At 44.2% G+C, this 16906-nt stretch overlaps 1 protein-coding gene across 1 annotated transcript in view; it reads right to left on the bottom strand.

Moving 5' to 3' along the window:
* GUCY1A2 (guanylate cyclase 1 soluble subunit alpha 2) overlaps positions 1 to 8738 on the bottom strand; it is a gene marked incomplete at its 5' end in the record, with an annotated part of 274517 nt that extends 265779 nt beyond the window's left edge. Inside the window, one exon of the mRNA XM_081098790.1 lies at positions 8451 to 8738. Within this exon, the coding sequence (XP_080954916.1) occupies positions 8451 to 8738 (288 nt within the window). The remainder of the gene's footprint in view (positions 1 to 8450) is intronic.
* Positions 8739 to 16906: the final 8168 nt, after the last annotated feature.

Genomic DNA, 16906 nt, shown 5'->3' with positions numbered 1-16906 from the left:
TGCATGAAGAAGCGTAGGCATAAAGCAACAAGGAATGTAAGCATGTTTTTGACATTTTTAATTACTCTATTGGGCACAGCAGAGTCACACATAGCAAAGATAGTACAGTGAATAGAAAAGGAGTCAAGCGGGCTTCAAGGACTTGCTACTAAGATACCACCAGGACTTCCACGCAGACGGCCTCCTCTCATGATAGACTGGCTCCAGAGTTCTCTGCAAATGCAAACTCTTCAAATGTCGGCTCACCATTTATTTGGAGAGTTCAACTTATCCACTGAATGAGAGAAAGACTAACTGGTTAAGGATGTAGCGATGAGTAGCTGGTATTATATTTTAGTAAGGTTTGATAGGTAGCTCTATTCACCTAATATCCAAATCCCCTACTTTTTTCTAGGAAAAAAATATTTTCCTGGCATCCAGATCTGTTTCTTTCTCCCTTCACCTTTTAAAGAAATTTTTTGTAGGCATGTGAACAAGCTATTGCTTCAGGGTGAACCAGTAGATGGAGCATTTGAGAAATGTTGTACGGGTAACACTCTGAAAAACGCAAAGGCTGGTGGTCCTGTCACAGGATCCTCAAGATAACCCTTCTCCCTTCTCCTCTGCCCTCCTCCACATTTTCTAATAGTTTATTTGAAGGGGCCCTAGCACACTAAGCAATGGCATGTGACTTTGAATGTAAACTTAGGGGAGCTAACAAAGCGTCTTCAGGAAAAACAGCCACAGAGTCCACAAGTAACTACAACCACAAACCATGACACCCCAACCTCCTCTGCCACACAACCAACACGATTATTTTGAACACAAAGGGCACAACCATCACATGCGGCTCCAAGTCACCACTTCTATTCTGTCCCTATTAACACAAAAATTCACCTGGATACAGTCACCTCAAAGGAGTCATGTCCAGGATCATTCTTTCCAAAGAATCAGTCTGCAGAGCTCACTGTCGACTGGAGTCTAGATCAGTGATCCTGAAGGTGTGGAATCCAGTCCTTGAGGTATAGCTGTGGGGTCCTAGCTATCAGGTGGGTGCTGGGGTCCAGCCCCAGCAGGTCCAGGGGTCCCCAAAGGTGTGGACGGAGTCGGCGAAGAAGGAATGACACAAAGGCAGCATTCAGTTGATCAGCATGGTTGGGTTCTCTTGCCTGGTTCTATTGCCAGGTTCTGTAGGTTCTCCAGCCAAGTTCTGTTCAGGATCTCCAGCGAAGTTCTGGTTAGGATCTCCAGCCAGGTTCTGTGTCCATGTTCTCTTGCTAGGTTCTCCAGCCAGGTTCTGTAGCCATGTTCCCTCACTAGGTTCTGTCCAGGTTCTCCAGCCAGGTTCTGTAGCCATGTTCTCTCACTAGGTTCTGTCCAGGTTCTCCAGCCAGGTTCGGTCACCAGGTTCTAGTCAGGTTCTCTTGCCATGTTCTATCCAGGTTCTGTAGCCAGATTCTGTCTCTAGGTTCTTCAGCCAGTTTCTCTCGTTAGGTTCTGTCTCTAGGTTCTGTGGCCAGTTTCTGTCCAGGATCTTTTGCCATGTTCTCTCGCTAGGTTCTGTCTCTAGGTTCTATCTCCAGTTTCTGTCCAGGATCTTTTGCCATGTTCTCTCACTAGGTTCTGTCTCCAGTTTCTGTCCAGGGTCTTTTGCCATGTTCTCTCCAGCGAAGTTCTTCTGTCTCTAGGTTCTGTGTAGGTTCTGTGTCTAGGTTCTGTGTCTAGGTTCTGTGTCCTGTTGTCTTGTTACATCTGTATTTATACCAGTTGATTCCAATCCTATCAATCTCTATTCCAAAGGTTAGGGCGTTTCTTATCTCCATTCCAGGGAGTAAAGATTATGTAGCTTAAGCATGATTATTCGTAGTTAAAGTGATTAGTTACCTGCCTGGCACTTAGTTAAGGGGTTTTATTCCCTCCCTAACTTCAGGGGAAAATCCCTACCTGGGGAAACAACCTTTCTCAGAGAGGTGACCTTGGTTAAAGCACATAGTGCCAAGAAGGTGAGCAAACATATTAAGAACAGTATGCCATATATGCCAGGTCCCTTGAAACAGCAAGGATGGACCGGCTCCCGGCAGGTGGGCTTTTGTTTAAACTATAAAGTCCAAGTCCCTCCCCTCCCCCCTCCTCAGAGCTATCAAACCAGACCTGCTGAGGGGCCCAGGAATCTGATTCTAACTATTTTCTTCAGGTGTTTTTGTGTTCACTAGAGTTGGATAACCACTACTTAAATGAAGAACTGTTTAATAAGTCTCAAATCCAGCCTGTATTAGGAAGTTATTTCCTCACTGTTGTTTTCATAAGAACGTTCACTCTTTCTCAACTCTTCACCACAGCCCCACAAGTCTCCAGCTTCTGGGATATTTGCAGTTCCCCTACTTCCTAAATCACTCTAAGCTGGACTTTGCAATGTTATGAGGTGCTCTGAGCTTACAGTACATAATTCTAGATCTTCAGATTCTGTCCTGAAGTGAGTTTTGAGGAGCAAGACTGTCATTCCATCTCCTAGCAATGCTTTTTTGGCAACAGTAGCCCACTTGCTGACAAACATTTCCCTCTCATTTGAGGGAGAATTGTGCAGACACTATAAGCAGACTGGAGACTGAAGGAGATTGAAGGAATCATTTCATGTACCTGACTTCTTAAAATATAAATGGGCCACCTAATAAAAACCAGGAGGAGGAAACTACCCCATCTGCTTGTTAGCACAGCTGCATTCTGAAGGTTTGCTTTAAATGGCAGGTGTAAGAAGACGATTAAACAAAAACACCCATTCATCTATTCTAAGCATTTTATTGATTACCCATTAGGTACTATGCTAAATTATCTCTCTATATAAAAGCCCAATATGAAAATTATCCCCTCAGGAGTTCAATGGCTCACTATGACATGCGCTGACCACCAGGGGGTGGCACAGAACGAAGGAAGGTCCTGGCTGACAGCTGGAAGGCCCCAATCAGCCCTGATCACCAGCAAGGCCTAGGGACTCTACCAGTGCATGAATTTCATGCACCAGGCCTCTAGTATGACATAACCGTTAAGAGTGTTGAGGTTAGAGTCAGGATTTAAAAATAGGAACTTTAAAGTTTGAGCTACATCACTGGCTCATGTAATAAGCAAGGGCCTACAAAGAAAACCTAGTCACCAGAAAGGCCTTGCAAATATTTTCCCTGCCTATGCACTTCATTTTTTTTTCTTTCTAGAGGTGTGTGAAGTTCCAAAAGGTATCATGCTACCTTCTCCCTAAACTCATGGGTGAAGAATGCATACATCTGGAAATAATGCATTTATTTTACTATCATATTCAATAAAATATGTATTTTTTAAAATTTTACCTTAATTTCCATATGACAGAAACAACGGGACAAAGCAAAGGTGAATGAAAAGAGCAACGATGATACTGAGGGGAAAAGACATAATAGCACTCGAACACACTTCCCACACAGCTTAGAGTCCTTCAAGGTAGATCAATTATGAACTAACTAATAATTGTGGATGTTATTTTCCCATTTGTCAAAATTTAGCTTTAAAATGAAGATCTAACAATTGAGCTGGTAGCCAAACAAGACTAGATCACTGTACACAAAACATAAATGCCATTAGCAGGGTAATTGCTGCATCTCACCGCCTAAACCTTTGAACACATGTACAAATTAGTTTGAATGCAATGAATGGAGAACATTTGACATTCTCAGGCAAATGAAATAAGCAATTTCTCTTTCACCTATTTTTTTTCCTAATTTAAAAGCAATTTTTTGTGAAATAACCTACATTCTACCAAATATGTATATCCTTGTATGTATTCTTATAAAACTTGTAAAAGTGGTTTCCATATTGTCACAAAGCACTCTGCAGTTTGACAGAAATGTTCAAATCTGCAATGATTACATACACACAAGAGTCATAGCCAGGGAGCAGAAAGAGACGCCAGTACTAATTTTTTAATGGATTGACTGGGCAATGCCAACAAAATAAACTCCTTATTACGTTTTGTTCTTTCTTGGGTACATGACATCCGTTAACCTATGAACTCTTTCAAAGATTACTAGCAAGTAAATTATTGAGAGAAAAGACATTTTTAGATGATTTGGAGGCATTCAAATTTAGTTGAAAGTAATGGATCTCGGCCCAAAACTATCATGTATTGAGTTCGAGGAGTTTTAAAAAAAAAACAAAAACAAAAAACGTTGCTCCTCCGTTCACAACAAATCTACAAGATTGTCATTATCCCTATTTCACAGAATAGGGAAGCAAGGCTCTAAGAAGTAAGAGTTGGTTTCGCAAGGGGCTCAGCAGGGAGTTATTCAAACCCCTGACAAACTCTGAGCCTTATTCTTTCACCTCTGCCACTTTCTTTCTCCAGGGTCAGGGACGCAGCAGGGAAAGCAACAAATGGTCCGTAAATTCTGATTTCAGATTACAGTGTCTATTTTGCACAAATGTGGGAACATTAAACTACTGGAATACATTTTCTCTAATTTTCTAATTGCAATGAATCTGTTACTCAAACTCTGTTAGCTAAATTGAGCCCAAATTTTAAAAACTTCAATTAAGATAAAATTTATCACATGTCCCACCTCACAAAGATATTTCATATATTTTCCGTTATTTACATGCCAGTTGCACCCACCCTCTCAAGGCTTTTTTAATAGTTTACACATGTCAGAAAGCTAATAGTATTCAATTTCAGGGGAGGCTACATATGTATTTTTATGTCCTTTCACTTTTTCATAGGCTTTGCATCAATGTGATACCTTTCCAAAAATAGTGAAACCATTTTTCCTTTTTTGCTGCTTGAATCCAGCCTTCCTTCCAGTTTTCTCTGTGCTCACTGTTCTCTCATTTCCTTGGACTATTCCCTGTGTCAGTAGCTTTCCTCCCCTTAGTCGTCATCCTTCCAGTTCTGTCACTTTCCTTCCTGCCATGCTGCTCTGTAGCTTCTGAAGTCTTCAAAGCCACCTGCGATGTTGTCACAGCCAGTCGTCCTCTGACAAGAAAACTAGGAAAGCCCACCCTCCAGTTGGTCTCAATATCTTCACTGACAGGCTGGCACCAGCAAACCCAAAACCGATGTCAGAGTGAAGGGTTCTCCGCAACTCTCATTTATAAGAATAAAATCGAAATAAATGGGTTACTAAATCCACCTGTGACGTATAATCCCCAGCTGTTTCTCCACATGTGTTCCAGGTAAATGACTTCAAGATAAATAACAGAATAGGTGATTTATGCACCTGCAGTCAAGACTTTAGGGTTGTTTTTATGGTTATGGCTGCACTCCACAGATTCACAGTAAACAAAACTACCCAAAGTGGATGATAAGTAAACCTTATCCAAGACATCCCCAGGACAACTGGAGTTCTTGTGATTTCCCTCAGTACAGTTTCATTAAAATAAAGGCTATAATTAAAGAAGTCGCATGAGGTCAAAGACTGGGAATTTTTTTTCCTGGCTATTGTATTGCCCGTGCTTTGCACAATACGTGCCACATTGTAGGTCCTCCAATATTGTTTAATAATTGGGTGGAATAAATATGGCTTTGATGCTCCTACTTAAGAAAGTAATCTACTTCCCTCAAAAATTTAAAACTCATAATATGTGCTTATTTTTCTTTTATATGTCATTATGGCAGTTTATCAAAAGCTTGATAATACATTATATGTCTCTGTATAATCCCAGAATAAGGAGGGACCCTAAGTATAATACCTTACAAATGAGAAGGAACCTAGAGAGTTAAAATGATATAGATGGAGCTATAAAAATGTTTAGTTGTCCAAGGCACAAGGAATGAAAATCAGGTCTCCCAAATTCCGGAATTTTTTTTAAATTTCATCAATTCAATTTACTTTTTATTATTAAACTGGTATAATGTGTTATAATCTTTAAGTCCAACATCAATGTATCTAAAAATGACTTTAAACTATCAAAAACCAGACTTTGAATATCCCATTAATCAAACAACTAGTTTAATTAGTGGACAATATGCTAGTATTTATTAAAATCATTCCATTTTCCTACTTGTAAATTATTATGAATGAGTAATAAATCTCCAGTGGACAACATTCCATGATGAAGCCACAACGGAGAAGAGAGCTTCCATAGCAAATATAGTCTTTCCCGAAGAATATTGTGACAAATGCAAGACAGCTCATAACAATCAAAACAACCAGAAGTAAAAGACAGGACATAAACTGTTTCCTCAAGTGTTTTCAGAGAAGTTTAGAATCCTGGCAATGAAGGAGAATGAATCTACTAGAACTTTTTGAAGCGACGTTCTAGCTCACCAAATAACAGAAAACGGGGTGGGGGGAGGCAACCACAGACACAAGTTACTGCTTTAAAATATAACCTCTGTTTCCTTTGTGTTACTAAGTCTATTGGCAACATGGTTAGCCAATGAGATTTATTTATACATATACTATGATGTGGAAAATTACGCTATGTTCACCAGTGTGTTCTCAGCTTTCAAAACGGAGAAGATTTACAGCATGGAAAGTACATATAGCTGTTGCATTGATTAGATCACCATGATAATTTTCAAATTTCTTACCCTAAAAACCATTACCTGGCGCATTCCTTTTATCCAGCAGAAAGCCAGTGTCATTCAAATTTTACTTATAAAGGTAAAAATCAGAGAATATTTCCTCCCTCTTGTTCCGGTAGTAAACCCTGTGTTCTGTTACTTTTATCTACTCCTCACGTAGATTAAATTAGTGTTACCAGGGGCACTGCCATTGCTTGTTTACATATTTGTAAATTCTGATTCTTAAGTGAAAAGAAAACTCCAAGACTATTTAAGAAAAATTCCCCCAAAACTAATCATTGCCTTTAGAAAAACATTGTATTCAGATATGGATCTATTGTACTAAAGATTTAGTATATGGCATAAATGTTGCTTTAGATATTTACACAAAGCTACAGTTGCACAAGATCACTGGGCTCCTTTAATAAAGACTTAGGTTTAACAACAACAAATAGTCCCTAAAATTACACTTTCTGGGAGATACTTGCAGTAAAGAGCAGCAAGCAGCAGCCAACCCATTTTGAGTTTTGTTTCCTAAGTTATCAATGATGAATGAATCATATGGGAGAGGCCACCGAAGGTAAACTGAAGGGAACACATACAAGAAAAGGAAGATGACCGGAAGAGTGGTGTCACGGTTAAAGGAAAAGATCATGCCCCATTAATGCCAGGGCCACCGGGATATTTGCAGGACTGCCATCAGCTGCAAGAGGACTTTCACAAGGAGACTCAAGAGTAGTCGAACAAGATCAAAGTTCGGTTTCATTGTGGAAACTTCTGAGAAGTGGAAGTCTCAAGGAAGAGTAGGTCAAAGTGCTGTCAGGAGTTGAAGTCCTTGTATCCAAGGTCAGGGTGGGAATGAAAGGTGGATGGGGCTTTCACACTGCATCTTTTTCTGGTTCTGTCTGCAATAGGGTGAATTCCTTCCAAGCAGAGGTCGCACAGACGGAAAGACTAAAACACGGGCCTGGCATTCCTGCAAATGGGCCACGCCAAGGGTGGCTGACATGGCTGAGCAGGACTGAGCAGAAGTGCTCTGGAAGGACGCCTGGAACCAGGGGAGTCTGGCACCCCTGGAACAGCTGATACAGTCATCCCGGAGTGAGCACTAGTTCCGAGGGCTAGGAAGGCGTTTGCTCGCTCAACAGATATGTATGAAGGTCTTATGAAAAGGAAGGTACGAAATAAATGAGTGAAAAAGCACTGGAGAAGTCAGGGGAAACAGAGAGAAGGTGTGAGGTACAGGTGCAAGATATACCAGGGAGGTTTAGAAAACCAGACACCAGAGTTGCCCAGAGAAGAAGGTTGAGCTAGTCATGCTCAGTGACTAAGGAAAAAAAGTCTATGGGGTGGGGAGAAAGAAATTAAAGGGGTTTTTGTTTTTGTTTTCATGACAAGGCAACCCAACAAGTATCTGACAGCCAGTGCCTGAAGACTGGAGAAAAGGGATGCGTCCCAGAATGCAGATAGCCCGTGGAATTCAGAGATGTCAGCGGAGGTCACGCCAAGAACAAGAGTGTGGGAAAAGGGAGAGGAAGAGTTTCCTGGAAGGGCAGGCGCCCCTTGGGGACAGCAGGGATGAAGGGCCTGGGAATGGGATCTGCGGGCACAGTGCCTGGGAAAGTTTGGGACGAAGAAAACAGGTGGGTGCGAAGGAGCCCCGGGCCGTCAGGGTGCACGAGGGTGAGAGGCTGGGGTGGGCGGGCAGGCCCCCGAGTCCGGAGACCCCGAAAGCAAGGTCTCACTCGTTTGGCGTGTTCTAACGCCCGCCCCCCCTAACCCCAGGGCCCAGAGGTCGGGGTCTCGCCCCGGGCCACAGGAACCCCAGGCCGGCGGGGTGAGGCCGGGCCGCCCCCCAGCGGTCGGGCTCTGCGCACGCCCGACTCGCCGGGCGCCAACTTTCCGGATCCCCGTCCCCTCCCGACGCCCGGCCCTCCGCCCGGCTCACCGAGGGCGCCGTCAGGCGGCTGATGCTCTCGCCCAGCGAGTCCAGGTTGACCCGCCTCCGGCGCTGCGCCCTCCTGGCCCCGGCGGCGGCGGCGGCGGCAGAGGCGGCGGCAGCGGCGGCCGTGGCGGCGGCGGCGGCCGCGCTGGGCTCGGGCTGCCCGGGCGGGCTCCGGCTGCCGTTCCAGCAGAGCCTGGACAGCGGGCACTCGCCCTCCTCCTCGGGGCTGGTCTCCAGGTAGTCGGAGCCCAGGGAGCTGAAGGACTCGGACGAAATCTTCCTTCGAGACATGCTGCGAGCGGCGCGGCGCGGCGGGGCCGAGGCGGCGGCCGGGACGCGGGCGGCGGCGGGAGCGGGAGCGGGACCGGCGAGCGGCGGCGTTAGGCGCGTCGGGGCCGCGGGGCGCGGCGATCGCGCTCAGCCGGGAGGGAGTCTCCGGAGCCGCGGAGCCCGCAGAGCCCGCCGCTCATGGCGGGAACTTGGGCGCCGCCGCTCGCTGGGGCCCGGGCTCGGCGGCAGCGCCGGGCTGGGCTGGGGGCCGCCGCCGGCTCGGCTGCAGCTCGCGCGGCGCCGCCTCCGCGCCCGCCTCGGCGCCTCGCCGTGCGCCGCGCTCCGGCTCGCGGGGAGCCCCCGAGTGTGTGAGCGCGCGGCGCGGCTCGCGGGGAGGGCTGCGGCCCGTGCGTCCCGGAGGCAGAGGCTGCCACCGCCCGCGCGCCCCGCGCGCCCCCCTTCCCCTCTCCTCCCGCCTCTCTCCTTGCAGCCCGCCCCCCTCCGTCTCTCTCGATCCACCACCCCGCGAGCCTCCCTCCGCCTGGATCACGTGTCGCCATCGCGCTCATGGGGAGTCTCTGCCTTGCCTGTCGCCACGTTTCAGGAGCAGCAAGGACACTTGGCTGCCGTCCTCCGTGCGCCCTCCCCGCTCCCACCGTCTCCTCCTCCGGGGAGTGCACCGCCGTCCGGGTCAGACCACAGGCCCTCGCCCCCAACGCCTACCCCTCGCCCGCGGAGGAGGCGGCTGGGGCGCAGAGAGGAGGGGATCCTCCAGGGAAAGCCCGAGCGCGCCCAGTGGGGGTTCAGGTCCATCTTTGCCCTTTCCCGCCTTCCTGGGACTTTATTTCGGAAGTTCTGAGCTGGGGAAAGGCCGAGCGGGCCAGCCCGCCCATCCGGAGGAGACGCTAAGGAGGAGGAGGGAAGGGGCCACATGTTGGCACCTATTCTGCCCAAGCAGCTCGCGGGGACCGCGCTCGCCGCCCCGGAGGCCGCGTGGCTCGGAGCGAGCCCAGGGCGGGCGGCGCTGAATGAGGACGGCGGCCGGTCGGCTCGGGCGAGAGCGCGGCGGCGGAGCTGCGGGCCGCCGGGCGCACGGGGCTCCCGGCTCCCGGCTCCCGGCTCCCGGCTCCCGGCTCCCGGCTCCCGGCTCCCGGCTCCCGGCTCCCGGCTCCCCGCTGGTGCTGGACAGCTCCGCGTGCCACCTGCGGCCGCGTCAGCTGGGGCTCGGGCTGGGGACCAGTTTTGCAGACTCCACCACCTAGGACCGGGCTCGGGGGAACCCCGAGAGTGATCCCATGGCCCTCCTTCTCCAGGCTCTTAGCGCCAAATACACGATCTGTTTGCACTTGGCTGCACTTGCTGCCCGGAAAGCTAAGAGGAGTGGGAGAAAGGCTTTCCAAGCCCAAGGAGAGAAGCATCACCGAGCGAGCAGAGCTCTTGCTGAAAGTTTGTGGCGGAGCTGCTTCATTGCAGACCAGCAGCCGCTCCAAGCACTGCTTTGGCTCCAGAAAAGCCTCAGACTTGTTCTGACATGGGAGTGGGGGTGGGGGGTAGGGGGGGGAGCAGATAAGACATTCCTAGAAGAGGGGTCCTAGGCTGTGCTTCCCTCCGCAACAAAGATGAGCACCCTCCCCACCTTTCCCTTCCCGGGAAAGAAAAGTTCAGGGCTCAGGCTTTAGCCCCCTGATGGCACTAAGGCCAAAGCGTTTTGTTTTTTTGTTTTGTTAAGGACTGGTCCTTCCAAGGTGAAGGCAGATGGGTTTGTGGATTGTATTTAAGGAAAAAAACAAAACACGCATAGCTGTGCTCTGATCCCAACCCCAATTTGCTTTTAACTCTAAACCTTCCCAAATATTTGTGAGGGCCCAAATAAATATGAATGCTTTTTGAGATTTCCTTTTATATGATGGATAAATACACTCAAATTGATGCAGAGATATGCCTGATTCTTAGATTTTAAATAGGAGTTAAAGACATGAAAAACGTGGCCCTGGCCAGTGTGGCTCCGTTGTAACATTGTCCAGTACACCTAAAGGTCCCATTACCTAAGTTTCAGGTTCGTCCCAGTAGTGGCCCCTACGGAAAGCAACCAATTGACATTTCTTTCTCACATCTAAGTTTCTCTCTCTCTCTCTCTCTCTCTCTCTCTCTCTCTCTCTCTCTCCCTTTCTCTCTAAAATCAATAAACATATACTTGGATGAGGATTGGAAAAAATCTCTTTAAAAATGCTACACTTAAATATATATATGAATATATATACATAGTCTTTTCTCAGCCTGCTGAGTAAGTTGCTAACTGCATAGTTTCTCCTCTAGAGAGGAAATTCGGGACTCTCTTCTAAAATTGCTATTTATTATTATTATTACTATCATCGTGTGATTATCTACTATTGATTTCCCCATTACATCTATATGCATTTGTTTCCACTGGAAATCAGACACAATTATACTTTTTATCATAAAGAATAGTAGTCAGTTCTTGTTTCACTGGCCTTTTTTTCTGAAATACAAAGGATGGTTCTTTTGAAAATTACACAATTCCAACTTTGGGAAAACTGTCTCAAATTCTTGCTGTGCAGTATTGATCATGGCATAATAAGTTGGAGTTATTGGTTCTTGTCTTAGGAATGATCATCGTGTGATTACCTACTATTGATTTCCCCATTACATCTATATGCATTTGTTTCCACTGGAAATCAGACACAATTATAGTCACACAACTTTACAGCTTCTATTAAGGGTACTAGATAGCATTAGGCCCTTCACAATCTTTTAATAAAACTGCTAATACAGCCCTCGCTGGTTTGGCTCAGTGGGTAGAGTGTTGGCCTGTGGACTGAATGGTCCCAGGTTTGATCCGGTCAAGGGCACATGCCTGGGTTGTGGGCTCGAACCCAATAGGGGATGTGCAGAAGGCAGACCAATGATTCTCATCATTGATGTTTCTATCTCTCCCTCTCCTTCCCTCTCTGGAATCAATAAAATATGTTTTTTTAAAAAAACTGCTAATACACACACACACACACACACACACAATGTTCTGTGTGGCTATGGTAAATAACCTTTTACATTGAACTTAAAACCCCAACTTTTTCTAATCATTCTGACTCTTGTCTCCAAGTCAAAATGACTGAGTGCTGAGCAATGAGTACAATTTGTTCCTAAAATTTGCAAGAGGCCCCCAGAGTCTTCCTGTTTACACTGGAGGTTTATTGCCAGAAAGAACTCTGAACCTACCGGACGTTTTTGACTCGTGTGAACCATTTGAATCAAAGACTCTTTATAGCATCTCGCCAAGTGAAGTGGTCCTAGAGCTTTCTGTAGGAATTAGCCTGTCTTTGATCATGATCTTCCCACTGACTTTTTAAACTGTAAATAAACGGAGGCCTAGCCAGAGACAGGCCATCGTCTGCATTCAGGGTTGCCGGGGCTTCCTTTGTGTTTTTGTTCAGGAGCGGGGTCAAAGGCTCTTGATAGGAAGAGCGCTGTGTTCTATATTTGAATTAACGTTTTTAAAGGGAGACGATAGGAGTAACCTATGCTCCATTTAAAAAAAAAATGTGTAAGCCTTGAAGCTAGTAAAAGGAATCCAAACACTTTAGGAAAATGAAGTTTCTGCGGGGATGTTGGAAAAAGAAACTTGCCTATGCATGCCCACAGGCCCATTTCTGCTGGAGGTATTGTGCTTCGATACTTTCCTTAAAGCCCACTCCCATGTACTTGGTTTGCCTGTGAAGTTGGCGAGGGCACCTGAGAACTCACTTCAGATTGATCACCCATTGGGAAGGACTCCTTAAGAGAGTAGTTTCTCCACCTTAATGAAGAGGGTGACTGCTTCCCCTGTAAACATAAAACATGGGTTGTTGTGTGTGCCTTACCTTCACATACAGCATTGCTATTTATGAACTCCTGCCCCTTACTTTGGCTTGTTTAATTTGTTTTTCATTCTTCCCAGAGAAGTAGTTGAGGAAAATTCACCTCTGCCAAATTCAAGTAAAAACTACAAGCAGTCCTCACTCCCCAAATTCTTTACAATTCAGAGCTCCGCACTCTTTCCTAATTTGTTTCCATCCACCTAAGTCTCCAGCAGGAAAACCTGCAACATCTGACCCCAGAGCAGAGTTCTTGCCTGATGTCATGAGAAAGAGAAACTCTCCTCCTAGTCCAGTGATGGCGAGCCTATGACACGCGTGTCAGAGGTGACACGCAAACTCATTTTTTTGGTTGATTTTTCTTTGTTAAATGGCATTTAAATATATAAAATAAATAACAAAAATATAAGTCTTCGTTTTATGATAGTTGCAAATATCAAAAAATTTCTATATGTGACACGGCACCAGAATTAAGTTAGGGTTTTTCAAAATGCTGGCACGCCGAGCTCAAAAGGTTCTCCATCACTGCTAGTCAATCTTTGCCTAAACCAGGCAACTCACAGGAGCTGTACGTGTGACATTAAAGCAAGTTCTTCTAAAGAAATATAATAGCTGGTGATCTCTTAACTAGGGCAAGTTTTTCTGGATCCCTAACCTAGAAATTAACACACATACACCTACTCCGCCCCTGCAGGTTAATCCTATGTCCGTGTTTCCTGGAGATCTTTCTATGCCTCCCACTTCCTCATATTCTCTATTTAAAACAGGGCAAACATACTTTCCCAGTGAGAGATTGTGAACAAATAAGCATAGATATACTGAGCTTTATATTCTTGCATAATGTTGTAAGGAAAACTTAATATTAAGGAAAATATCAAAATGAGAAGAATCAACTATTTTGTTCGTATATAAAGGGGCACCTGGAAGATAATGCAACTCATCATTCGATGATTATATTTCATCACAAAACCATCGGGAAGGGATCGGGGACTTGTTAATCAAAACAAGAGTTGGGAGGGGCAAGGAGGAAATAGAGAAAAACAATAAAGTCAATGCAGCACTTGGTAGACTTTGTGAATCAGTGGAGGGCTGCCTTGTTTTGAGGCCACCATGCCCAAGAAAGCAAGAAAGAGGGACAGTAGTCAGCATCTTTTGGTGCCTTTGGCAGACAATACTCTCTTCCTTACCTGACTTTAAGTGGCCGTAAGTGGCTTTGCAATCTCCACCACGCACTGCAGAAATCCATCCTCCTCTGAGGAGAGACCCTGTAAGTCAATGCCACCTACTGTTCCCAACCTTTTTGTCTTCAGCGTCATTAGCTCTCTACACACTTTTTTGAAGTTAGGATTCTTTTTCAGGTATTAGGTGGAGATTAAATGGGAAGATTACTGTGCCTTTCTCTATGCACAGTATTGTCTTTATGTGTCTGATAGTAGCCATGTTCTGTCATGTGGTCCACTGTAGCCTTTAATAATTTTCCTAAATACTTCTTTCCACCCAAACCCTTTGCTTTCCAATTTATTTCCAAACCTTTGCCTTCCAAATCTATTTAAGTAAAAGTAACATTTGTTGAGAAATCTAGTATGGACGAGGGCCTGTTTACTTCTTGCTTCATTTAATATTTACATTGCCATAATAGGTCGTATTTTTCCAATTTTTCAAATATGAAAAGTCTTGCACAAAGATTTAAAATGCCTTCCCCAAGGTCATGAAGCTGATAAATATTAGTCAGAATTCCAGGCCTGACTCCTAAGTCCATGTTATTTCCTTTGAAACATACTTCCTGCCTGCCTCTTGTAATTGTCCTCAAATGCCCTAAAAACAGAGAAGAAACAAGAGCTGATTAATTAACGTCAGCTGTTTATTGCATTGCCAATAAATATTGCACACACAATTAACATATTGGAATTATTCCCTGGAGCACAATGGCGTCGGAAGAGCCCTGGTCTGTGCAGAAGCTCTACTTGGTAGTAGATGCTCTGCTAATAACTGGCCACAAGATCAAAAGCAAGTTACCTAACCTCTTTGGGTCACAGACCCCTCATCTCTCATTTAAAAGGGTTGGGTAAAATCTCTGGGCTATCACCAATCCCAAATATTTTATAAGTTTTCTATTTGGGGAGTTATCCATTTTCTTTCAGACATAGTTTGTGTCTAGAAAAATGTCCCCTTGCACATTGCAGGGTCAGCTTCTCTTTTTTCTCCCTGTCCTTTCTGAGAATGCAATTCCCCTGCAAATCCCTTCCATAGCCGCCTAAAGTCTTTTGCTTAGATGAAGCTACCCTGAACATGGCCCACAGAATTAAATGGATCAAAAAAGAAAAATTTCAACTCAATTGTATTTGGTTAGATGTTCAGCATCTCCCTGTCTTTTCATAACCTAATTCTTCTGTCTGCTTTATTATATTATAGAAAAGAATTCTATCCTCCTGTCTGCAACTTACTGAGCTTGACAGTGAACAATAATAAGCATGAAATATCGATAAATGTCTTGATGTAACCTTGTTAATGTTAATAGACATTTACTTACATATTTTCAATTTGTCACCAGTATGCAATCTATTATTTAATCATTATTTTAAAATAAAGAATCTATTTTTAAAATTCAATTTTAACACAAATATTGGAATTCTTAAAAGTATTAACATTAAGAATACAATGTTGTACCCTTGTCACTAGATTTAAAATAAACATTAACCAAATGTTCCTAATCATAATTAAGTGGCAATGTACTCAGATCCCTTAAAATAATTAATAGGAAAATTTTTCTGTGTAAGAAATTAAAAAAAACAAATTACAATTTATACTCATGCTGTGATCACTTCTGGAAAAACTTTCAATGTGGATATTGAAATGAGTGACTTCAGCAATAAATAGATTAGTTCAAGCTTAAAAACACAAGTGTGTGCTAAAATTAATCCGAAACATTTCTCCACCAAAAGATGTGAAACCTTGAAGATAAAACATGTTTACCTATCTCTCTCAGTTCTCCTTACAGTGAGCAAAATGGTCGTAAAGTCCTCTTGGTATACAAAAACGGACAGGCATCTGTACCACCACTGGGCACAGGTGGTGGAAAATGCTCCATCTCTATAATTTGCACAGGATCTTATTGGGGCCACAGACTAGTAAGTAGAGGAATCCTTGCTTCCTAATGAGCAGCATGTACCTATGTAGGCAATCCTCCCAAAGCCCAAGTCCTCCACACCCAGCTCCCAACAGGGACTCTGTGTTTCCCTGCGGGTTATGCAAACAACCTGCACGTGTGTCTGCGCCATCCGGTAAGGTTTCTGCACTTTTATCTCAGAGGTGAAAATTCCCACATTTTCTTGGTTTTCAGGTTTTCTAACTAATTTTTAACAGCACCCTTAGCCAAAAGAAATACCTAAGAATCCCATGTACATGGTGGTTGCGCCCGCCTGATTTAATATGTGTTTATGTATATCCTAACAACTCAGTAGCATTTGAAAATACATGAAAAGTGGAAAATAATATTTTATTTAATTCTTAATAATTGGAACTGTTTGATTAGTTATTTTAACCAAATAAGTTGGGTACTGCACAGCTTCACAAACCTTGGGATGAAATTAGACATTGCCACCTTCATTTTCTGTTCCATGTTGATTTTCCTGTAGCTCTTGCTTTTTACTGTAATAACTCCCCAATACCCACCTTCTCAAATGTATGAGGTAATTGAAAACGTATCACAGTCGAATGTTAAAGCTATAAACTGCGCCATGCTAAGAATTCGCTCAGTTTTCAACAGATGCTCAGTAATGCTGCCTTTCCCTCAGGTTGCTAAACGATCCCTCCTGTGCAGTCACTCCGGCACCAGGGCCGGCTGGTGCATTATTTGGGGAACCGTGACTGGTTGCTCCGCCCACCCCAGGTTCTCAGAAATGCTTGTCTTTTATCTTGATTACAGACTCTAAATGAGCAAATAGACAATAAGAGCTTACAAATGTAAAATGAAAATTAGGCACCTTACTGTCATTTTCTGTTATAATAAATTTGTGTACAGAATATTACCTTAAGTGTGGTTTATGTGTAGTACATTGTTCTGTAGTTTACAAATGTATAGTTTCAATTCGTTAATTATCTACCAACTAAGCTTTGAATATATAATAAGAAACAAAATAATTTAGAAAGACACAAAATATTTGCTCTTGAACTTTCTTATACATACAATCTTTTTACCAAAGATTGTATATGCTGATAGTTTAGCAGAACAATATTACCTCATGCAATATTTTTAAAAGATTTTTATGTGGTTTTTTTTTTTAAAACTGACCCTGAAACCTTGATAACTATTCTTTG

This window comes from Myotis nattereri (genome assembly GCF_964212035.1).
Source record: "Myotis nattereri genome assembly, chromosome: 9".
Lineage (NCBI taxonomy): Eukaryota > Metazoa > Chordata > Mammalia > Chiroptera > Vespertilionidae > Myotis > Myotis nattereri.
This window is presented reverse-complemented; position numbering and strand designations above follow the sequence as displayed.